Genomic DNA, 22,867 nt, shown 5'->3' on the forward strand with positions numbered 1-22,867 from the left:
TACAATCATTTACCCTAGAAGTTCTATTATATTACTCAAAGTGTGAGCCGAGTCTTTTCCCAATTTTAGTCAATTTAGTGATCTGCAAAACACATGCTCTTCATTAGCTTAAAAAGGGAGCCCTCTGCTGGTAGAACAGAATCAGTAACTTCTGCTCCACAGAAAACAATCAACTTTCTGTGGATTTCATACATCTCCCCCTATGTCCAGAAGTTCACACAAAATACATATAATTGTCCAACTGTCACTTAATCTATATGATTCACTAAGAAATCACTAATAAATTAAATGCACAGATGTCATAACAACCTTGGAAATATTTTTCACATGCCTGCTAATAAGCTCTTGTAAGAAAACTTGTATTTTAATTTCTGAAACCCAAAGCCTAGTCTACCATACTGGAAAACTTACATAATTGAAAACTATCTTTACCTTCTAGATTCTTCAAAACACTAAGTCTTACTACTTTCCTCTCTCTCAAAGTTTTGCAACACTCATTTCAGAAGCAAAATGAGGCCACGTGTCACTTCTCAGCAGGTGTGATCTAGTCAGGAAAATGTCCCTTAATCATTAAAATAGTGCGAAAGTTACAGACGGAACACTGTATCTCATACGTGCCCATCACCAGCAAGTAGCAAATGCTCCACGAGCAGCTTTCATCCTGCACAGCTTCTTAAATGGTTTTTTGTCAAGGGCCACGATTTATGAACAAAAGCCCATTTGAAAAAAAGCCCATTTGAGAAAAAAATAAATGAGCCCAAATCTTCTTTTAGGGGTTAAATTAATGCCTCCTTTCATAATTTTAACTTAAGACAACTTAGGCCAGAAGGGCCCTTCAGGATGATGCCAATTCTTTAGTCCACATCCAGGGCTCTTAATGACCCTGCACGAAGAAAAATGTCCATTTGAATTTATAAATAAACTCAGGTTTACAGATGCATAAAAGTGATACATTCTACAAAGTATCTGAAAAGGTGCACCCATTGCTTAGCAGAAAAAAGGATCCCTTCTCCACAATTTCCCTCTCAGATGTCCCTTGAGGGAAAGAGAAGGCTGCACTGTGAAAACAAAAGTAAAATTGATCTATACCCTCCAATACGTGCTCCTGTTCAGAGCACAAATAAAACTGGGCTATACCCTCCAATACATGCTCCTGTTCAGAGCACAAATAAAACTTCCTATTTTTTGGCAAAACCTGGTACACGCCTTGCCTGCTTACTCCTGCCCCTCTAAACACGTGCAGATTTTTCAAACTTTCACTTCTCACCTTTGAAACAACCTTCTGATGTCAGACCACATTTTAAACCCAATAAAAAATAAATCAGAGAAAAGTAAAACTCTTTGAAAGTCATTTCCTTCTACCTTAGTGCTTGCTTTAGTCTTGGTTGCAAACCAAGCCCAGAGCATTTAAAACAAGATTCATGAATCGGGCTCTTCAGGATGAATGTTTTGCAAATGCACCAGCGGTTAAAAATTAACTCTGACAGGTGTAGACGGGCAGGGGGGAGAAAGAGTCATTTATTTTCCCTCTGGGCTTGAGGGTGCAATATTAGACTTCAATTATGCTACATTAATATTTCTGAATATATCCATGAAATCTGAAATATGTAAATACACTTATAATGGGTTTCATTCAAAGGCACTCAGTGTTAAATGGTCCGTTTTTACCTTAGTTGCCCTATAGAAATCTACTTTAGCGACCTAAGGATCAGTAGGGTAAACGTAACACGAAGTGATTCAAGAAAACCTGCTGTTCAGCTTTAACCCGTTTTAAGACTTTCAGTAACAAAGAGAACAGCAAACTGTCAACCAAGTTCGGAGTGCTTACTCTGTGCTTAGCCTTTCAAACCTTAGTTTCCCTCCCTACAGGGGGAGAAGCCTTCCTTCACAGGTGTGCTGGATGCATCAAATGAGCTGGTGTGTTAGAGAGTTCTTTGAGATTTCATTTGGATGATTATTATGCTGTGCCCAGTTCTACGCTAAGAAGAGCTGAAAAGGAGAAGCCTTTGTCCTTGAGAAATGTAGCTAAGCTGATGAAACTACCAGAACTACAGAACAGTTACGTATAAGAGGACGGGGCGCTTAAGGACATAAATGTAGTGAATGGGTCAAAACCCTGCACATCAAGCAGGGGAGGAGCTCCCTGGGTGCAGATGAAGAGGATGGCACTGTTCGGGGCCACTGGGGACGGCTGTGCACTGTGTGCACTGCGTCAAGGCACCTGGGCAAGGTGCGGGGTCGGGGGGCGGCGGCGCTGGGGCTGGGACCCAGGCGCCTCCACTCCCTGAGTCGCACAGGGAGCAAAGGGCGTCAGACAAAGGCATCCTCCTCCCTCCAAGCAATGCGCCCACGGGGCAGCAACTGCCCACTGAGTGTCCTTTTCAGATCTGCGTTAAGTCCCCTCCAGGCATCCTGAGGCCAGGCTCCGCCGGTCGGGAACATGGGAACGTGGGACCAGTGGGGAGAACGGCCTGGTAGGATTCAGACGGCACTAACCAGGAAGGCGGCTTGAGGACGTGGAGCCCTGAACGAGGCCAGCTCCGGCAGGGCCTTAAACACCAGAGCTGACACGACGACACCAAGGACATACTACAGGGTCGTGAGCTTCAGTACCCCTCAACTCATTTGATGCTCATAACCATCCCAGGAGAGAGGCGTTATTCCCATTTCACAGACTGGAACACTGGAAAGGCTGAATGACCTGGTGATGAATTCGGTAAGTAAGCAGCGAGAGTTGGGATTCAAACCCAGACATGACTTGCACTGTTCTTTCTACCGCATGATACACGACAGAGCGACTTGGAGCCTGACCCCCAAAGCTACAACAGTTGCGCTGGGGCCCTTTACTATATGTGACCCATAGGTGCAAATATCACCTATTCTTGGGCTATTGCTGGCTGGAAACTTCGGAGGACTTTTTGACTGGACCCTACAGGCAGTCCCGTTGCCCACGAAGGTTCCAAAAGCCCAGGTAGCAGACAGAGCAGCAGCCTGGTGTCTGGGCCGGGTGCCCCCAACCCCGGCGGACCCATTCCAGCTCACACTGGTTGGGGTGGCACCAGGTGAAACCGTCAAGCTCTGTGGTCTTCAGTTTCTTCACGTGCAAACGGAGAGCTGGACAATGCATTCAGCTCTCAAGTGATGCTTTTTGTGACGCTGTCCCCTAAAATATTTACTGCTTTTTCAAATCCGGTAAAAATATCAAGCTGTTATTTTTGTCCTTGCCCATTTATTTTGAAGAAATCTTTGAAACTCCTTGAACTGAGATGCTATTTCTCCTTCCGCTTTTCAAATTGTACCTATTCTTCGAAGCCCACTTCAAGTCCTTTTTTTTTCTTATGAGCTTTTCCTGTCTACTAAAAAGTCACCAACCACATCTCTCAAATTCTTTTTATACTTACAGTACACACCCTCCCGCCCAGAATTTAATGAGACGCTGTGTGCTAACGGGTCTTATTGCAACTGACACGCTGCCTCACACATCATTAGTCCTGCCTATCATCTCAAGTTCCAACTGATAACAACTAGAAAAGGTATCTATCGGCCCCATAATAGTCTTGCTTGTCCTCCACCCCCCAAATATCATTCAAGCACTCATTTCTATTCATGACAAAGTTACTGCAAATGGATGATGTACGAGTGTCCCTCGGAGATGCGCCGGTGCTTCCCAGCCCGCTGGGATGAGCACGTGCAGGGGTAATGATTAAAGACTCCATGAAAACATCCCATTCCTACCAGGCCAAAGAAGTCATTTCTCTAACCCAGGGTGCCCTGCCAATCATCTGCACTGGAGCCATTCCTGAATACAAAGGTGTTAATGAGGACACTGTCCTGGGGTGGGTAGTCTGTTTTCACCAGTGAGAGACGCTGAAGCAACCTTTTAATTCCAAAAGTCCCATACGATTTCCAGAATAGTTGACAGAGATCACACAAAGGCGGAAATGCCTCCAACTAGGATTTAAAAATTACTTGGATGCAATTTTTTGGAAGAGGCTACATGTGTTCTGGGATAGTCTAGCAACGTTCAAGGCTTTATGGATCGCTCTTCAACAGAGCTGATGGAACTAATCCATCTGCCTTTGAAACTGATACACCAATTTCTTAGTAGAAGGATGTAGGTAGGGTCTATGACATAGCAAGCAGTCTTAAGTGTGCATTATCAAAACGGATGCAGATGAAGTTTTTCTTAGGTGGAATTAGGCTGAAACTGAGAAAGACGTTTAACCAGTTTACACCAGAAGCAGAAGCATTAAACTCCACCACTGATTCTACTACACCCCGTGTAGCAGACATTCTCGAAAACTCCATGAGATAAATTCGCGTGTGGGTATGTATCAAGCCCTGTCTGGCTTTTAGCTTCCACGTCTCCCCTCTCGAGAGCTGGCCAGTGAGAAGACTGGGCACCTCCCCCGCCTTCCCTGCACGCAGGGCCCAGCTCTCCCTCTCTCTGAGATGGACCTCCACACGGGTCAGGAGGAAGTGAAAGATCGTAACTTGATCCTTTGGCCGGGGGTCCTGTTCTGTTCTTGCTGGTCCTCTTCCTTCCCACCCAAGTGATCAGTCTAGGAGTGGGCAGTCAATAAACAGCTCCAGTGCCACGTTCACACCTGCTCCTCTCCCCTCCCCACAGGGTTCTTCTAATCTATCACTGCATCGTTTCCTACTGAGCCAAAGGCAGCCTTTGAACACCAACACAGAGCTCCCAAATCCATTATCGAGTGACCCAAGCAGTCACACGATACAACACCTTTTGGTCACCCTCTGGGACTCCAGTCCTGGGCCATACCTGTTGACAGATTTCTCTGATGCGGTTTACAATCCAGGGTATCCCTGTTACATATCCTGCTTTCTGGGATTTGGAACACTTGGAATGAACCAGGCTTGCCTTACGTAGTATTTATGCTGCCACTCTTACCTGTGGATCCCGTATTTTGGATCTGTCGACAGAAGCCCTTCCCAATACCTGTATCATGAGTGGTTACCCATCCCATCCTTTATCCCATCCCTACAGGTGGGTTTTAAGTCTAGGCCCTCACCTCTCTGTCTGCCCCTTCCAGATGCAAACAACTAAGCCTAGCTACGGAACACCTTAATAAAAAGCACAACATAGTCCGCCATTGCATGACTGATATCTGGGTCCCCACGTTTGCTCATACAGAGATAAGTTTGGTAATTTGCATGAGTTACTCATAATAAATAATAAATTCATGATGTTTTAATTAAATTCAAGACATAAATTCAGACTACAAGCAACACCTTCTACTGGTCCTGAAACTCCACTTCACTTCTAGGGCCCTCATCACTTTCTAAACGACCAGCTCACTTTTAACCAGTATACAGCAAAGTAGGGTTGATTAGACTTTCCACAGTAGAGGAAAAACACATCAGTTTAAATGAAATCCACTGCTAACTCGGTCTACATTTCCCGCTTTTTTAAACAGCTAATTGAATGCCAGCCTGCTTTCACAGAAGTGTCTGGCTTGCTCGAACTTGTTGCAGTAGACCCCTAGTTTCATACTATTTGCATTATTAAAAATGTTTATTTTGACAAGACATTTCTCAGCCTACCTGCTTCCAAAAAACACATTCCAAAATACTTTAAATTATATAGTAATTATAAATCCCCTGCTTTGTAAGTACGAGAAAGAAAAACAAAAATGTCAGCAACGAAAATCAACGCCATAATTTATGCAACATCCAGAAGCATCAAGTTAAGGGGGTCGGGGAGCTCTCCCAGCAACCCTCACCTGAAGCCAAGACCATGTAAAATCCACAAAATATCAAAAGCTAGATAACACTGACCATATGCGCTGCTGCCCAGCTATTTTTCCCTTAAGTCATAAGGTAACATGTTATTATGGATCTCAATTCCACGAGAAACTTATGGCACTTCCGAGGAGACTAAAAACCACCATTTTTCAGGCTCTAAAAAACGAACAGTGAGGGAATTTTAAATGTTCCGAAGGCATTACCTGGTGCAGGCTGGCGTTCATTCCATTCGGTGGAGATTAAAATTTCTATAACTTTTACGAGGTGTTCAGTATTCTCAGAACTACAAAAAAAAAAAAAAAAAAAAAGAGATCGATTAGACACCTTTTTCCCTAAACAACAAACTTATTTTCATTTCTGCATATTCAAGTGAATGTATCTGATGGAACTATGTACAAGCATTTGTGAACTGGTATCTTCAGAAGCAGCTTAATGACCCATAAACTTAGGACTACCCTCATCACCCCAAAATCCAGGTTGCTCTTCTAACACTTACCTGGCTGCTGGGAATCTGAAAAGCAGGGGGCTGAAGAGTTCAGAGAGTACTCTTGCATTCAAAAGATTTTTGCTGGATGTTTGAGAGAGCTTGAAGAAATGTTTTAGCAAATACTGCAGCGTGAGCCAATACTGATGAGGTATGCTGGGCGACCTAATGAGCTTCTTCAACAGCTGGATGTATTCTTCAGAGCTTTGCACTTCTACAGGTTAAAGAAAGAAAGAAAGAAAGAAAGCAAAAGGAATAAGAGACTGTTTCTAGCTATTAGTGAATAAACACCTAGACAATTTCTGTTCTAGCTACCGAGGGATCATTTAAAAGGAAGGCATCAGAAACAGCAGACAATACATTTGCTCTTCTCATTAGAAAAGGCATTATGAGAAAGTCAAAATCTCAAGTCAAGTGGAAATGCAAGAAACTCTTGGTGTACAAAACCACAAGAAGTTCTCGGTGTGCTGCCGTCCACGGAGCGGCTTCAAGTGTGATTGGCTAATTCGGAGGAGCAGCAGATAAGTATCACAGGTTTTAACTTTGAAGATTTTGAACCACAATTTCCTGTCCCCAAAGCACTTTAACTGAGCATTAGCTCCAAAAACGGAGAGTCCTCTTCCCTCAACTCATTTTCTAATGGCCACTGGAGGAAGGTGATGGGAACATCCCCAGTCACTGCGTCCTAGTCCGGTTCCCTGAATCCAGTGCTGGCACTTGGCTGAGGCATTCGCTGACATAGTGAACCTTAAAATACTGATAAAAGGTTAACAATTAGCCATTTCAACATGTGGACAGCCTTCCTAAGCAAACTAGAATCTGGCTCTTCTATCAGATGCCCTGGTTAAGGGAGGGCATTTGTGCTGATGGGGTTGGGGGCAGACCCCTCCTAACATTTTCTAAGAAATCTCTCTTTATCTGCAGCCCTTGAGTTGACAAGTACATCCACATCTCAATACACGTTCAGGGAGGTTCTCAGAAGACACAACACACCTGGGGCTAAAGAAACCATTTCATTGTAAATGGCTACTGGAATGACAGGATTTGGTAAGTCCAGGAGATAGCGTTTGAAAGCGTCTGCTAAAACGTGCACATCGATCATTTCCAAGTCCACGGAGGCAGCATCTATGGTAGAAATATGCAAAAAAAACTTTTTCAGACATCGGTTGGACCGATTTTCTTTTTTTTTTTTCTTTTTTTCTTTTTTTTATTTTTTGCGGTACGCGGGCCTCTCACTGTTGTGGCCTCTCCCGTTGCGGAGCACAGGCTCCGGACGCGCAAGCTCAGCGGCCATGGCTCACGGGCCCAGCCACTCCGCGGCATGTGGGATCTTCCCGGACCGGGGCACGAACCCATGTCCCCTGCATCAGCAGGTGGACTCTCAACCACTGCGCCACCAGGGAAGCCCGTGGGCCGATTTTCTGAATGTGCGACTTCAGTGTGACACATGAAAGGAAGCAGTATGAGGACAAATGTAAGATGCTTGCGTATTTATGAGCAGTGTTTCTTGCAGGGGTTGCTCCTGGCATTTCGAATAGAACATTTTTCCCTTGTGTAGGTCTGTCCCCCACCCTGTAAGCATTTAGCGTGAAGGCCCCTGCCCACGATGATGCCAGGAACACATTCCCAGACTTCGGGGGCAACAAAAAACAGTGCTCCTGTTGTGGGCTGAACTGTTTCCCCTACAATTCATATGTTGAAGCCCCAACTCCCAGCACCTCGGAATATGAATATATTTGGAGACAGGGCCTTTAAAGCGGTGTTTAAATTAAAATGGGGCCATTAGAGTGGGCCCTAATCAATTTGACTGGTATTATAAGAGGAGGAAATTTGGACAAAGAGACACCGAGGGTGCACGTACACAGGACACAGCAAGGAAGCGGCCATCTGTAAGCCAAGGAGAGAGGCCTCAGAAGAAACCCAACCTGCCTTGATCTGGGACTTCTAGCCTCCAGAACTGTGAGAAAATAGGTTTCTGTTTTTTAAGCCACCCAGTCTGTGGAATGTTGTTATGGCAGCCACGGCAAACAAATGCAGCCCCCCACAATGTTTGCAAGTACGTTCTGGACGGTGGCTCTGCCCTGATTGAGAAGGGTTCTGTTCTAGGGATGGTGAATCACACAGTAAATACTTCCTAAAATTGCAACAAGAAAACATGACGTGCAAATCCATAGATTTCCTAAAATTTGAATTGCTCAATACTGCGTATCAGAACTAATATAAATTTAACCCAATAAAGTACAGACTGATTGATTAAACAGTAAGCTATGACAGAATTTTAGCAGTCAATCTCAAGAACGGCCATAAAAGTGACGTGAACGTCTTTAGCATGTTTCTCCCTAGTTCTGACAGGGTATTCTGATTAAGATATTACTAATATAACTGGGGGGCACTGAACTATCTCAGAAGAAAGATAAGACAGGCAGGCTGTCCAGTAAGTCCTTCATCTGGAAAACAGGTCAGGCAATTCAACACTGGGGTGGTATGAAGCACAGCCGCTCTCTGAGTACTTGGGGTATAGAATGAGGCACACTGCCCGGTGGAAAGAGGGGCGCTGCAGGCAGGACGGACCCCGGTCACTGCTGAAGGAGGAACACTACTGACAGGAAAGAGGACTTGAGGGAAATTATCTGGGGACTCGTGCACGTACTCAGCGGAGAACAGGGGCCCTGACGAGCAAACTGCTGCATTTCTCAACAGCTGTATTAATCGTGGCGTTCGAAATGAGTCGGAAAGGAGGGCTGATGGAAGTGCTGATACCGCTCGTGGTAATCTGGATTTCAGGGCCGTTAGAAACGTGTGAGACATTATCAAGAAGTCACCTAACTAGGAGACTGACAGGATTGGGTTGTGGCCTAGGAGAGGATGAGAGAGAATCAAAGTTTACTCGCAGGTATTCAGCATGAGAAGGAGAAGGGGCATCCTGGATGCCCATGAACCAGCTGTGACATTATAAAGCACTTAGGCTGGGTTAACAAAGCTCCTTGGACGCATCATCATCAGCCAGACCTGTCCCACTAACTAGGCAGAACTTATGAAAGATAATCGCACAATACCATAAAGCTCAGGAAAGTCCTGAGCTGGCAGCAAATGTGGATAGGTTAGTTTGAGGAAAAGAATGAAAAGGTGGAGAAGCAAGGGCTTAAATCACTTAAATGTCCCACAAAGAACCAACCAGAGGCATATGCCATCTCTAATAAGTGTGGGGAAGGGCAAGACTGGGTCTCTGCATAAAGGGTCCATGTGGCAAGTAACGCAACTACCAGTGTGACTGCCACACAAAACTGTGCGTGCATCTCTGTTGGAGCATTCCATAGCCACCCACTCTACAGCAAGCTGCTGCCCCCTCCCCCCAAATTTGCCCCCTGTATACTTCATTTAATATCACTTTGCCCAGCCAATTCTTATTACTTAATCTGCTCATCCTAAAACACCATTTGGTGATGAGGTATATTATTTATTTATTTATTTATTTTTTGCGGTACGCGGGCCTCTCACTGTTGTGGCCTCTCCCGTTGCGGAGCACAGGCTCCGGACGCGCAGGCTCAGTGGCCATGGCTCACGGGCCCAGCCGCTCCGCGGCATGTGGTATCTTCCCAGACCGGGGCACGAACCCATATCCCCTGCATCGGCAGGTGGACTCTCAACCACTGCGCCACCAGGGAAGCCCGGTGATGAGGTATAAACATTAAGATGCGAAAGGTTCCACACGTCCCCCCTGCAGGAGTCATCTCTCTATGACACCTGACACTTCCCACTATGGTAATTGCGAGTGTCTCTCCTAGACTGACAGTCCCTCCAGGGCACGGACTGTGGCTCTTATCTGCTCTTCTCACATCCCTCAGTGCTCAGCAGAGAATGTGCTTGTTGAATGTTTGTGAGCTGAGCTACACAGAGCCCTGAGAGTGACGTTCATTCACTGAAGCCCTTCTCCAACACATGAGGTGTATTCCAAAGAGCCTTTATAACCTTTGAATGAAATAACCTTATTTCAAGTCTTTGGATCAGCTCACCTTATGTCAAATTCCACTAGAGCCAATGTAGTATGTTCTATTTATTTATAGACAACTTCTAAAGCTCCTTGGGGTTTCTGACTTCTACTCTAGCAGTCTCCTTTTCTGCATTAAAGCTATGCTAATGTGCTCTTCCAAGAGCTAGACACATCTGTCATGTGATGACAGTGGAAGTTAGTTCAGGGAGAGCCACCCAATCTTTAGGTCTGGGTTGGGGCGTTTCCACCCTCTTCTACCCTGCTTTTCTGAGTCTACTCCTGACGGGCAACCAGTAGACTCTCCAACACTTCACCCCTTCTCCCACTGGAATGGAGTCCCCTCCCCGATTGATCTCTATCTAAGTAAAGGGTTCTCAACTGGGCTCCTCAATTGTGCTGCTCCACTTCCACCCTTAGGAGACATCTCTCAACACCTGGAGACATTTCCGATTGTCACAACCGGGGGAAAAATCCCACTGGCATCTAGTGGGTGGAGGCCAGGAGTGCTGCTGAAACCCTACAACGCACAGAACAGCCCCCTGACAACAAAGAATTATCCATCCTAAAATGTCCACAGTGCTGAGGCTGCAGAAGGCTGATTTTTAAAATTGAGGTATCTTGGGACTTCCCTGGAGGTCCAGTGGTTAAGACTCTGTGCTTCCGGTGCAGAGGGGTGTGGGATCGATCCCTGGTCGGGAAACTAAGATCCCACATGCCGTGTGGCACAGTCAAAAAAAAAAATCTCTACCGTTTCTTTAAAAAAAAATAAAAATAAATTAAAATTGAGGTATCTTGACATACAGCATTATATCAGTTTCAGGTGTACCACATAATGATTTGATATTTGTATATACCATTGTTAAACCATCTCCACAGTAAGTCTAGTTAATATCCATCAACACGCAGAGTCACACACATAGGTTTTTCTTGTAATGAGAACTTTTAAAGGAAAAGCCTAATTCAGGTTAAGAGAAACCAAAAGAGAGAGAGAAAGAGAGAAAGAAAATAATTCACACCATTAAAATTTAAAAAAAACAAGAAAAATATTTTATTTTAGGGGAATATAGTGGGGGGAAAACAAGAATAAGGGCTTTTAGAGTCAGAACAATTTGGATGCAAGTCACGGCTTTACCATCAGCAGTTACTAATATTTATATCACAAGACTGATGTGTGGATGAAATAAAATAACTTAGTAGGTGCTAATAAATGTAGGCTGTTGTCCTCCACCCACGCCTGTCCTTTTCAGACATTGGTAACTCATGGGGTTGGTTCACAGCCATACTTTTTGTTTTTAGTGTAAGTGACTTATCTTTGAGCTTCCTCCAGGATATTACGATTTTTTTATAGACTGAAAAATCCTCAGGCTGGAAACAGTCCTGGAGGATCCTCACTCCTAAATTGAGATAATGTTTACTCTTTTTGTTTTGCCACAAAATTCACTTTTATAGCACAAAATTCAAGGGAAACCAGTTTTCTATGTGTGTTTTGATCTCAAATGCGGAAAGAAAGCTGTCTGTCAAAATATCTTGTTGAAGTGAATTTGGGTTATTTATTCCATCTTACAGGTGGTGTGAAGCTTTTTTTAAAGCCCAACTGCATCATTTTGTTTTGGGTCACATTTAAAAACGTAACCGCTCTTTCGCAAATAACTCCCATTTCATCAGTCTCTGAAGTCAAAACACTTCCTGTGGCTTTTAACAAGTTCGATTTGACCAATTTTCTGACCAAAACATGTATCTCTATTTCAGTTGGCTAGGACAAAATTTGGTGTTTCCTTAACACCCTGGTAAAGCTGTTAAGAGATAAAGAAAAACAAGTCTTTCCACCTTGACTTTTCTGCCAGTCAACCTCTAATGACCTACTCTGGATGTGTGTAGGAGGATGTGCCCTGTGTGTGTGTAAGACTGATTTCCATGTACAAAGGAAAAATGAAAGTTAAAAAAAAATTTTCTTTTAAGCTTCAAACATTTGGGCGGTGCATTTCAAGTAAAACTATCGACTGATAAAGATCTAATCTCCTTCTTTTTTCCCAGAAACATCTTTTCTAGAAATTTTCATAAGCTGCCTCGTTTTGAAGCTGCCTCACACTTCAAATTTTTTTGTTTATTAAATGTCATGTGGGCATTCTTTGCATAACTGCACGTCTGAAAGTGCTTCTTCCAAAACTGGGTTTCACTCCTTTTGGTTCAAACACCCAAATTCAGTTAAAATAGTGTGAGACAAAAAATTAGTAATAAAAAGAAAAGTACTGGGAGGGAATGAAGGATCTGAGAGATTCTAGAAGTTGATGTAGAAGATGACTTGCTAGAATGATGGCCAGTAAATTTACATTTGTACAGTTTTATTCTGTATGGCAAAGGAGGGAAGGGACAAATAATAAAGCCACCACTTGGTTAAATTAATTGATGTCATTTAACCAATGGTGTGCTTGAGCCGACTTGTACTGGCTCACAATTCTTCCCAAGAGTTCAGTGATAACACATTGGTAGCTTGAAATTAACCACGGTGAGAAGACTTACACCACAGAAGTGGGTAAGTGCTACAAACCAGGGCTTTTCCCCCCCCACCCAGAGAGTTGGTTTACCAGCACATTACAAAAGATAACAATATCATGATGTTACTTGATGTAAATATGGCATGAAAAGGCAAGCAAGCAAGGAAGGAAGACAGAAAGAAAGGGCAAAGAAAAGGAAAAAGAGAGAGAAAGGGAAAAAGGGAAAGGTCAGAAGAGACCTTTGTTAAATGGCATAGACTTATAACTAATTTTTTAACTGGTCCAGATGAATTAGATGTAGCCAATGGCAGGGTCAGAGAAAGATGGTAGATAAGCAGAGGCAGAGAAATCCCAAGATGCTTCTCTCCTCTGCAGTTTCTACAGCACCCAGAGGCTCATGGCTGTGATGACAGCCAAGTACCTGCAGGCAGGCAGGCACACACACCCCAACTCAGGAGACAAACATCAGAGGTCTGCCCTCTTACCGTAACAGGGCAGAGGGAAGTGTGCACATTTCTGAGCTCCCTTCAAACTGAGAATGTTGCACACTTAAGCTCACATGTTTTGTGCTTTACCTGAAACAGAAAGGTAAGAATCGTCTTTCCCATGTGTATTTCTAGCTCTGTGACACTCACCACAATCAAGAAGCTGTCGTAATTCTGCTGGGTTGCTGGAGCTCTGTGTTCTGTATAGAGTTGAACATTCCAGACCTAGGACACAAAACATACTGAGTATGCAAAACACAGCTCTCTGGAGAATGTGTGAGCCTGCGGCCAGAGAGACATTCCAGTTTCCATCCAGTGTCTATTCTAGATGTGTACCAAATATTCCTGGAAGTCAACTCCTACTATTCATCTTATCTGGCATGTCAATAATTTTGGCCACATCACCTGGCTACTGAGGAGCAAGTTAATTCTCTTTATTAAAATAGGGAGAAGTTAACAGTTTCCATACAATAACTACATTTTAGTGTAGAGTCAGAAGTCAGACCAAGATTATCTCCCCAGGTCACTGCAACAAACAGCTTGTGGGTCCAGCACAGGTAGCAAGGAGTGTATTTAATGAATGTCCACGAGACAAATATAAATGATAACACCCACGAAATCAGGCCATAACCCGTTAACCGATTCCCTCTACCAGTTGGATTACCTTTCTTTTCAATGGCTTCCACTAGCTTGATAAGAAGCGGTGGAGCAACGTCAGGAGGGGCGAACTGCTCTGCAAGGTCTGGAAGAGTCGAAGCTGCAAATAAACACAATTGCGCGGTTATGTTTAATTGGGGGTAATCCCATGCAGTGAACATCAGTGAAGATGACTAGAACACAGAGTCATGTAGTTCTACTGGGATGGCAGCAACCTCAGGCCGGAACGAGAGAGAGCCCGTACTGGGCCCTGTGTTTAGAAGGCTCCTTGCGGGCCACCCCCCAGCTGTGCCTCTTCCCACAGTGTGATAAGGTTGGGGGGCCAAGGGGACACGCCCACTGCTTCTCTCCTAGGACACACTCAGAACACTTCCCAGAAGCTTGGAATCCCTTGCCCCAGTGGCCTCTCGGGCCTCTTCCCCAGGTCCATCCTCCCCAGGGCAGACCTCCCCGCAGGGGTGCCCCTTTGGACCTGGGGAGTGGGCGAGGGCTGTGGGGAGTGGGGATCAGGATGGAACGGAGTCTGGATGCGCAAAGGTCCTGGCAGCGCAGGGCCAAGCCAGGCGTGGGCTGGGAACCAGCTCTCCCCATATCACCACACTCTCAGGCAGAACTGAGAACCCAAGAACTCTAAATTCAAATCTGGCTTCCTGGTCATTGTGAAGAAGTAACTTCCCAGGTAGGAGAATGGAACATATCTTACTGAACAGTCTGTTAACAATCAATATATGATTTATAACTTTAAAATATTTAGATACAGGCTGCTTGGCCTTCCTTTTGTATTTTTGCCCCAAGCCCCACAAATGGTGGGGTGGGCTTAATATCAGATCCGAAGCCAGTACAAATGATCCCTGGCCACTTGAGACTCAAATTAAATCCCCATGGACCTGCTCTTGAAAAGCCTTTATTTGCTTACATATGTTTTGGTCAGTTAATATCTTAAGAAATGTGGTGCTTTCATGAACTTGTTTCCACGCTTTTATTTACATGTTTTACCAAATGATACAAAGGAAAAAAAAGTCTAATTGGATGACACAAATAATGCCCTTCAACATAACACTGATAACTGTATTTTCACTCCAAAAATATACGAAAGTAAAGTACAAATATTTTTCTCATAATATACCAGAAGAGGGAGCTAAATATACTCATCTCAAATTTCTCAAAGTGCAAAATATAGGTAAAATGACAGTCTTCATGAAAATACCTACATGTGCAGTCTGTTTATCAGCCATCAATAAATAATTTGTAGACACTTAAGGTTCAATGCTGTGTATATACTCTCACCTAGGAATAGTTAATATAATCTAATAAGAAAGACTAAATACTGACAATTTTGTTTCAATGAGATTTTAGTGGTGTGATTTTTATTATAAGCCATATATCATGTTAAATAAGCACATTTCTAATGAAGCCCATCTTTCTAACAGTGAGTCAGCATAGAAAAAACAACAGATTCACAAGACAATAGTCAAGTAAGATTATGCTACATTTTGACCTTAGAGAATTAAGTATGATTTACGTCATTTTGGAAACCCAGGCCCTGTAGCAGAAGACCCTTTTAGGTGGCACTGTTTCCTGAGATAGACAGTAATGTGACCTTGCCACCTAACGCTATTAGCTATTCCAAGTACCCAGGATAAAAGGAGAGGAGCTAAGTTATGGAAGAAAATCCTATAGCAGCACTCTCCAGAAGGACTTTCTGTGATGACGGAAATGTTCTATTAGCTGTGCTACCCAACAAGTGCTCCTGAGCACTTGAAAGGTAGCTATTGCAATAGAGGAAGTGAATTTTTAATGTTCGTGATTTAAAATGAGATAGCTGTATGTAGCTAGTGACCACACTGTTGAAGAGTGCAGTCCTATAGCCTGAGCAAGGGCAAGTTTTGTCAACAACAGATGAAAGATTCCTGAGTTGACTTCATGCTACAAAGACCCCACTAAAAGCTGTCTCAGAGGACATGGCATCTGGACACGGGGCTTATCAACATCTGAACGCAGGGCACACAAAATTTATCACTCAGTTTCCTGGGCCACTTTGTCCTACTGCAACAGCACTTGAACACATTTCGCACTTCATGAAAGCAGGACAGATACGCCACTGACTTGCCAGACAGTCACGATGCAGAGAGCTGAATGGACACTTCATCTCACGGGTGCTTCCCCCGCTGGCCTGTGCCTATGGATCATCTGGAGAACTTGCCAGGCAGACAGAATGCTGGGTATGACTACAAACCCCCAGAATCAGAATATCCAGAAATGGAGCTAGTCATCTGTTTTGGGTTAGTAGTAAGTTTTAGGACATGCTATATATGATAAGCAAATCCATGCGGGTGACCCCCACCCCCTGCCTGAAAAAATCCGTCACCCAAATCTGTTAAAATATGAGTATACCTGAAAAGCACTTAAAAATACAAATATCTTGGGGTGGGGGGAGGGATAAATTAGGAGGTTGGGATTAACACATACATACTATTATATATAAAATAGATAACCAACAAGGACCTACTGTAGAGCACAGGGAACTAGACTCAGTATTTTGCAATAACCTATAAGGGAAGAGAATCTGAAGAATATATATATGAAACTGAATCGCTGTGCTGTATACCTGAAACTAACACAATATTGTAAATCAACTATACTTTAATAAAAAATACAAATATCTTGAAAGTTTCATAGTTTTTTTTTTTGGTTAAAAGCACTGTAAAATAAAAAAAGGAATACTATAAAATGAAAGAGCATAGCATCTCATTCCTCTGATAAAGTATAGACTACTTCCCTTTGCCTTAGATTATCAGCTCACAAAAATAGCCTCCCTCATAGATGCCTTCTACACTGAGCAAAATGAAATATCATCCTATCGGCACATGTAACAGAAGGAAAACATAAAGGTAGAGACATGTTGTAGAGAAATATTAATTAGGACTCACTGTAGCTTCTCTTCTTAGCTCTCTCAAACTTAGAGATCTCAGCACAGCCAAATGCAAAAAGCTAAAGATTAAACAGTAAATGCATGAAGCCACATATCCACACGACACTCATCCAACTAACATGCATCGTTCTTCTTTTCCTTCCCTCATAAATTACACAGGCATTTTTTTAAATTAAAAGAAGAAAAAAAAACCTTTAAAGTTGGCAACTAAAAATGGAATTACTTAATAAAGGTTTATCTCCTTTCAGAATCTTATCAACACAATTATTTCTGCAGGCAAATATGAAAGTTAAATTAAGTGATAATTAAAGATTTCACCTAATTGTGATTGAAATATGCACCCAAGAGCTGTTATATTATTGGGTTGGCAAATACTACATATAAAATTGTTTCTGCCACTCTTATTTCTTCACTTCAGCTTGAAGAAGGAGGAAAAAAAAAAAGCCTTTCCTTAGTCCTTTCAATGTTTCTTTGGCAAAACATGGTAGTTTACTTTCCATGCAGCATATCCTGAGCTGCAAAATATCATTTGTTTCACTCATACAAGTACTACATGAAGTTTCTAAAAAGCATTGTGATGGCTATCAGGTATCTATAACAACATTTTTCTCAAAGTACACCCCAGAATACTTTAAAAAGAAAAAAACTAGACATATATATTAGGAAGTACAGGTACTCCTTTGTAACACATCGAGTGAATTTACCACTGAATTTTGTTAATATTGAAAAAACCTTATTACCCAAATGTATAAAGCATCATAACTGATCAAAGTTTTTCAATGGGAGTTTTGAAAGGTAAATTTTACAAAGAGACAAGGTTTTTTAAAATAACAATTCAAGGATTTCCTATTCTCTAGTACAATATCTATGATTCAATCCATTTCCCCTTTAAAATATTTAAACATATGGGATGTGGAAGCTTCACCCAGTAAGCTTTTAAAGTTCACATTTTCTATTTCGGGCAATAGGATCAATTAACAGTAAAAGTCTAAAAAGCATTCTAAAGCAAAATATTATTTCAACAATCCTAAAATCAACTATTCCTTTAATTTTATTAAATACACAAGGTCAATATTTACGCTTCCGTTAGATCCCATTTAAAAAAATTCCAACAGGAAATGACAATTGCTAGGAAGTACCAAATTTGGCAAGTTGTTCTTTGAAAAGCCCATGATAAAGTACCACATCATACAGTTCAATAAACTAAAACATAATGGAACTAAACACACACACACACACACACACACACACACACACACACACAATGTAGAGATCGTACATGGTGGCTATTAAACAAAACACAAATTAGCAGAGCATGATCCTCATCAAGTTTACATGTAAGTTCTCATTTGATTTCACCTTTCAGACAGATTTTTATATCTGAATGAGGAATGTTTTTTGGGTTTTGAATCCTGCTGTAGCCAGTGTACACGTCTGGAGAGCCAAGTCCACTCTTAAAACTGGGTGAATTTTAGATTCCTCTGTGACAAGCCAACACCAGTTTTTCACTTAGCTGAATCACTTTTCATCAAAAGAAATCAGTATTACTTAAGGAGAAAGAAGATAAGAAAGAACAGCAAAAGGGTCTAAAAGCAGTGGTGAAGCCAAGACGTGTATTGTTTCAAAAAAAGAGAGGATATCAGTCTTTAACAGGGACACCAATGAAGTCGGTGTCCCAGGTTGTAGAAAGAATTTTTTTTTTTTTTTTTTTTTTTTTTTTTTTGGTACACGGGCCTCTCACTGCCTTGGCCTCTCCCGCCGCGGAGCACAGGCTCCGGACGAACAGGCTCAGTGGTCATGGCTCACGGGCTCAGCCACTCCGCGGCATGCGGGATCCTCCCGGACCAGGGCACAAACCCGCGTCCCCAGCACCGGCAGGCGGACTCCCAACCACTGCGCCACCACGGAAGCCCTGTAGAAAGAATTTTTGATGACACATCATAGGTGCTGCATTTTCCACTAGTTCTATTTTCCCCCTTTGCCCTGGTGACAACGAGTCACACAGAAGAGAGCCTTCTCTCCCGACTTAGGCCCTTCCCAAATCACTAACATGGACAGGCCTGAACAGTCCCTGGGCACCAGTGGTGTGTGGGAGATAGTGGCATGCCTCACGTTAAATGGTGCCAATACCGCTACAAAGTGCAAGATGAAACCAGCACACAGCTACACCTTTTGGAGGCCTTCTCCATAAAAAAGGATATTTTAGAGTTAGTGCCTGGAAGGGACGAATGGAAAGTTTAAGCTGAAATTCTGGGACTCCAGAGACTGCCCAAGCCAAGTATTCCATTACTGATGGAAGCAGCTTGGACGTACATAAAAAGCTGCCACTTACCTTTTAAAATGTAATACAAATACACAGAAAAGAAAGTATATGCAAAGTGTGGATCTGTATTAAATCAAGATGCTTGTCTGTTAAATTGCAGCTGAATCAAAACTTTAGTCCCGCCTAAAACAGTCTCTCTTATTCTTTCAAATGAAAAATGTACATTCTGACAGAATCCAACAGCACCTTAAAAGGATCATACACCATGATCAAGTGGGGTTTATTCCAGGAATGCAAGGATTTTTCAATATACGCAAATCAATCAATGTGATACACCATATTAACAAATTGAAGGAGAAAAACCATATGATCATCTCAATAGATGCAGAAAAAGCTTTCGACAAAATTCAACACCCATTTATGATAAAAACCCTGCAGAAAGTAGGCATACAGGAAACTTTCCTCAACATAATAAAGGCCATATATGACAAACCCACAGCCAACATCATCCTCAATGGTGAAAAACTGAAACCATTTCCACTAAGGTCAGGAACAAGACAAGGTTGCCCACTCTCACCACTCTTATTCAACATAGTTTTGGAAGTTTTAGCCACAGCAATCAGAGAAGAAAAGGAAATAAAAGGAATCCAAATTGGAAAAGAAGAAGTAAAGTTGTCACTGTTTGCAGATGACATGATACTATACATAGAGAATCCTAAAGATGCTACCAGAAAACTACTAGAGCTAATCAATGAATTTGGTAAAGTAGCAGGATACAAAATTAACGCACAGAAATCTCTGGCATTCCTATACACTAATGATGAAAAATCTGAAAGTGAAATCAAGAAAACACTCCCATTTACCCTTGCAACAAAAAGAATAAAATATCTAGGAATAAACCTACCTAAGGAGACAAAAGACCTGTATGCAGAAAATTATAAGATACTGATGAAAGAAATTAAAGATGATACAAATAGATGGAGAGATATACCATGTTCTTGGATTGGAAGAATCAACATTGTGAAAATGACTCTACTAACCAAAACAATCTACAGATTCAATCCAATCCCTATCAAACTACCAGTGGCATTTTTCACAGAACTAAACAAAAAATTTCACAATTTGTATGGAAACACAAAAGACCCCGAATAGCCAAAGCAATCTTGAGAACGAAAAACAGAGCTGGAGGAATCAGGCTCCCTGACTTCAGACTATACTACAAAGCTACAGTAATCAAGACAGTGTGGTACTGGCACAAAAACAGAAAGATAGATCAATGGAACAAGATAGAAAGCCCAGAGATAAACCCATGCACATATAGTCACCTTATCTTTGATAAAGGAGGCAGGAATGTACAGTGGAGAAAAGACAGCCTCTTCAATAAGTGGTGCTGGGAAAACTGGACAGGTGCATGTAAAAGTAGGAGATTAGATCACTCCCTAACACCATACACAAAAATAAGCTCAAAATGGATTAAAGACCTAAATGTAAGGCCAGAAACTATCAAACTCTTAGAGGAAAACATAGGCAGAACACTCTATGACATAAATCACAGCAAGATCCTTTTTGATCCACCTCCTAGAGAAATGGAAATAAAAACAAAAATAAACACACGGGACCTAATGAAAGTTCAAAGCTTTTGCACAGCAAAGGAAACCATAAACAAGACCAAAAGACAACCCTCAGAATGGGAGGAAATATTTGCAAATGAAGCAACTGACAAAGGATTAATCTCCAAAATTTATAAGCAGGTCATGCAGCTCAATAACAAAAAAACAAACAACCCAATCCAAAAATGGGCAGAAGACCTAAATAGACATTTCTCCAAAGAAGATATACAGACTGCCAACAAACACATGAAAGCATGCTCAACATCATTAATCATTAGAGAAATGCAAATCAAAACTACAATGAGGTATCATCTCACACCTGTCAGAATGGTCATCATCAAAAAATCTAGAAACAATAAATGCTGGAGAGGGTGTGGAGAAAAGGGAACACTTTTGCACTGCTGGTGGGAATGTGAATTGGTACAGCCACTACGGAGAACAGTATGGAGGTTCCTTAAAAAACTACAAATAGAACTACCATATGACCCAGCAATCCCACTACTGGCATATACCCTGAGAAAACCATAATTCAAAAAGAGTCATGTACAAAATGTTCATTGCAGCTCTATTTACAATAGCCCGGAGACGGAAACAACCTAAGTGTCCAGCATTGGATGAATGGGTAAAGAAGATGTGGCATATATATACAATGGAATATTACTCAGCCATAAAAAGAAACGAAATTGAGCTCTTTGTAATGAGGTGGATGGACCTAGAGTCTGTCATACAGAGTGAAGTCAGAAAGAGAAAGACAAATACCGTATGCTAACACATATATATGGAATTTAAGGAAAAAAAAGAAAAAAATGTCACGAAGAACCTGGGGGTAGGACAGGAATGGAGACGCGGACCTACTGGGGAATGGACTTGGGGATATGGGGAGGGGGAGGGGTAAGCTGTGACAGGGCGGGAGGGTGGCATGGACATATATACACTACCAAGCGTGCAATGGATAGCTAGTGGGAAGCAGCTGCATAGCACAGGGAGATCAGCTTGGTGCTTTGTGACCACCTAAAGGGGTGGGATGGGGGGGATGGGAGATGCAAGAGGGAAGAGATATGGGAACATATGTATATGTATAACTGATTCACTTTGTTGTGAAGCAGAAACTGGCACACCATTGTAAAGCAATTATACTCCAATAAAGATGTAAGAAAAAATGTACATTCTGGTGGGCAAAAATCTAACAAATCCCTATACTTTTCTTAAATTAACCTTATAAGCATGTTCATATTTTATGCTTATAATGGTTAATACTCTGAAGGTTTAAACTTCTTAAGTTCTATGGGCAAAGCCATAACAAATGCTGGCTAAGATAATGCAGTTAAAAACTGAAACAAAGCAAAAAAAAAAGAAAAGAAAAAAACCCCACCACCACCAATTATGAGTTCCTTAATTCTGGAACACACCTGTTTAATCAGCAGTAGAGAAATTATTAAAAACACAGGTTTAAAGCCAAAGAGACCTGGGTTTTAATCTTGGTTTTGCCACTTACTGAGTGTAATCGTGGACATGCTAATTAACTTGAATCCCAGTTTCTTCATCTGTAAAATGGGAATAATTTTAAGTGTAACAAGGATTAAATGAATACTGTATAAACAAACATGGGTAAGCACAGTGCCTAGAATGTAGCAAGCACAAACTAACGGGTAGCTATTATTAATTGAGACTTATTCGTGTAATATTTTTCATTATTATTTACAGATTTTTAAAATACCCAATTGCAATGGCAAATTTTAACACCAGAAATTATTATAAGACAGAAAGAATTCTCAATACTTTTTTAAGGTGGAAAACAGGAAACATTTAATTAGGGTAGACATCTGCATTTTGCCTTTCTACATACAAAAACACTCAATATCTTTTCAGAAGTCGTATCTAAATTATCACATGATTTTCAAGACACTGCACTTTCTCCTATAAGGACTGAGTTATTATACTCCAGTTTTCTGAATGTAAGGGAAAGATGAAGTTGGAAGGATATTGAACTTGGTGGAAACAAGGATTTTTCTTTTGCAGGAGAAGGAAGGAAAAAAAAATAGGGGCAACTGAAAATGGGAGTAGAAAGAGTAGATGTGAAAGTAAATCTTCAACCATAACTACACTATTTTCAGGGATAACTAGTCAGAGGCAATTAATAAGAGTTGTCAACAGATTTAAACAAGAAGTTTGCAAATCTTT

At 41.9% G+C, this 22,867-nt stretch overlaps 1 protein-coding gene across 3 annotated transcripts in view; it reads right to left on the reverse strand.

Annotated features, from left to right (window-relative positions):
• The window catches only part of PIK3R1 (phosphoinositide-3-kinase regulatory subunit 1), a 342,820-nt gene that overhangs the window by 14,486 nt on the left and 305,467 nt on the right, over positions 1 to 22,867 (reverse strand). For all 3 annotated transcript variants that reach the window (XM_082620676.1, XM_082620675.1, XM_082620677.1), the window contains 5 exons: positions 13,889 to 13,981; positions 13,375 to 13,449; positions 7,247 to 7,378; positions 6,266 to 6,467; positions 5,973 to 6,052 (listed from right to left, as the gene is read on the reverse strand). In XM_082620676.1, coding sequence (XP_082476802.1) covers positions 5,973 to 6,052; positions 6,266 to 6,467; positions 7,247 to 7,378; positions 13,375 to 13,449; positions 13,889 to 13,981 — 582 coding nt within the window. The remainder of the gene's footprint in view (positions 1 to 5,972; positions 6,053 to 6,265; positions 6,468 to 7,246; positions 7,379 to 13,374; positions 13,450 to 13,888; positions 13,982 to 22,867) is intronic.

The sequence above is a fragment of the Mesoplodon mirus genome (genome assembly GCF_964341445.2).
Source record: "Mesoplodon mirus genome assembly, chromosome: 5".
Lineage (NCBI taxonomy): Eukaryota > Metazoa > Chordata > Mammalia > Artiodactyla > Ziphiidae > Mesoplodon > Mesoplodon mirus.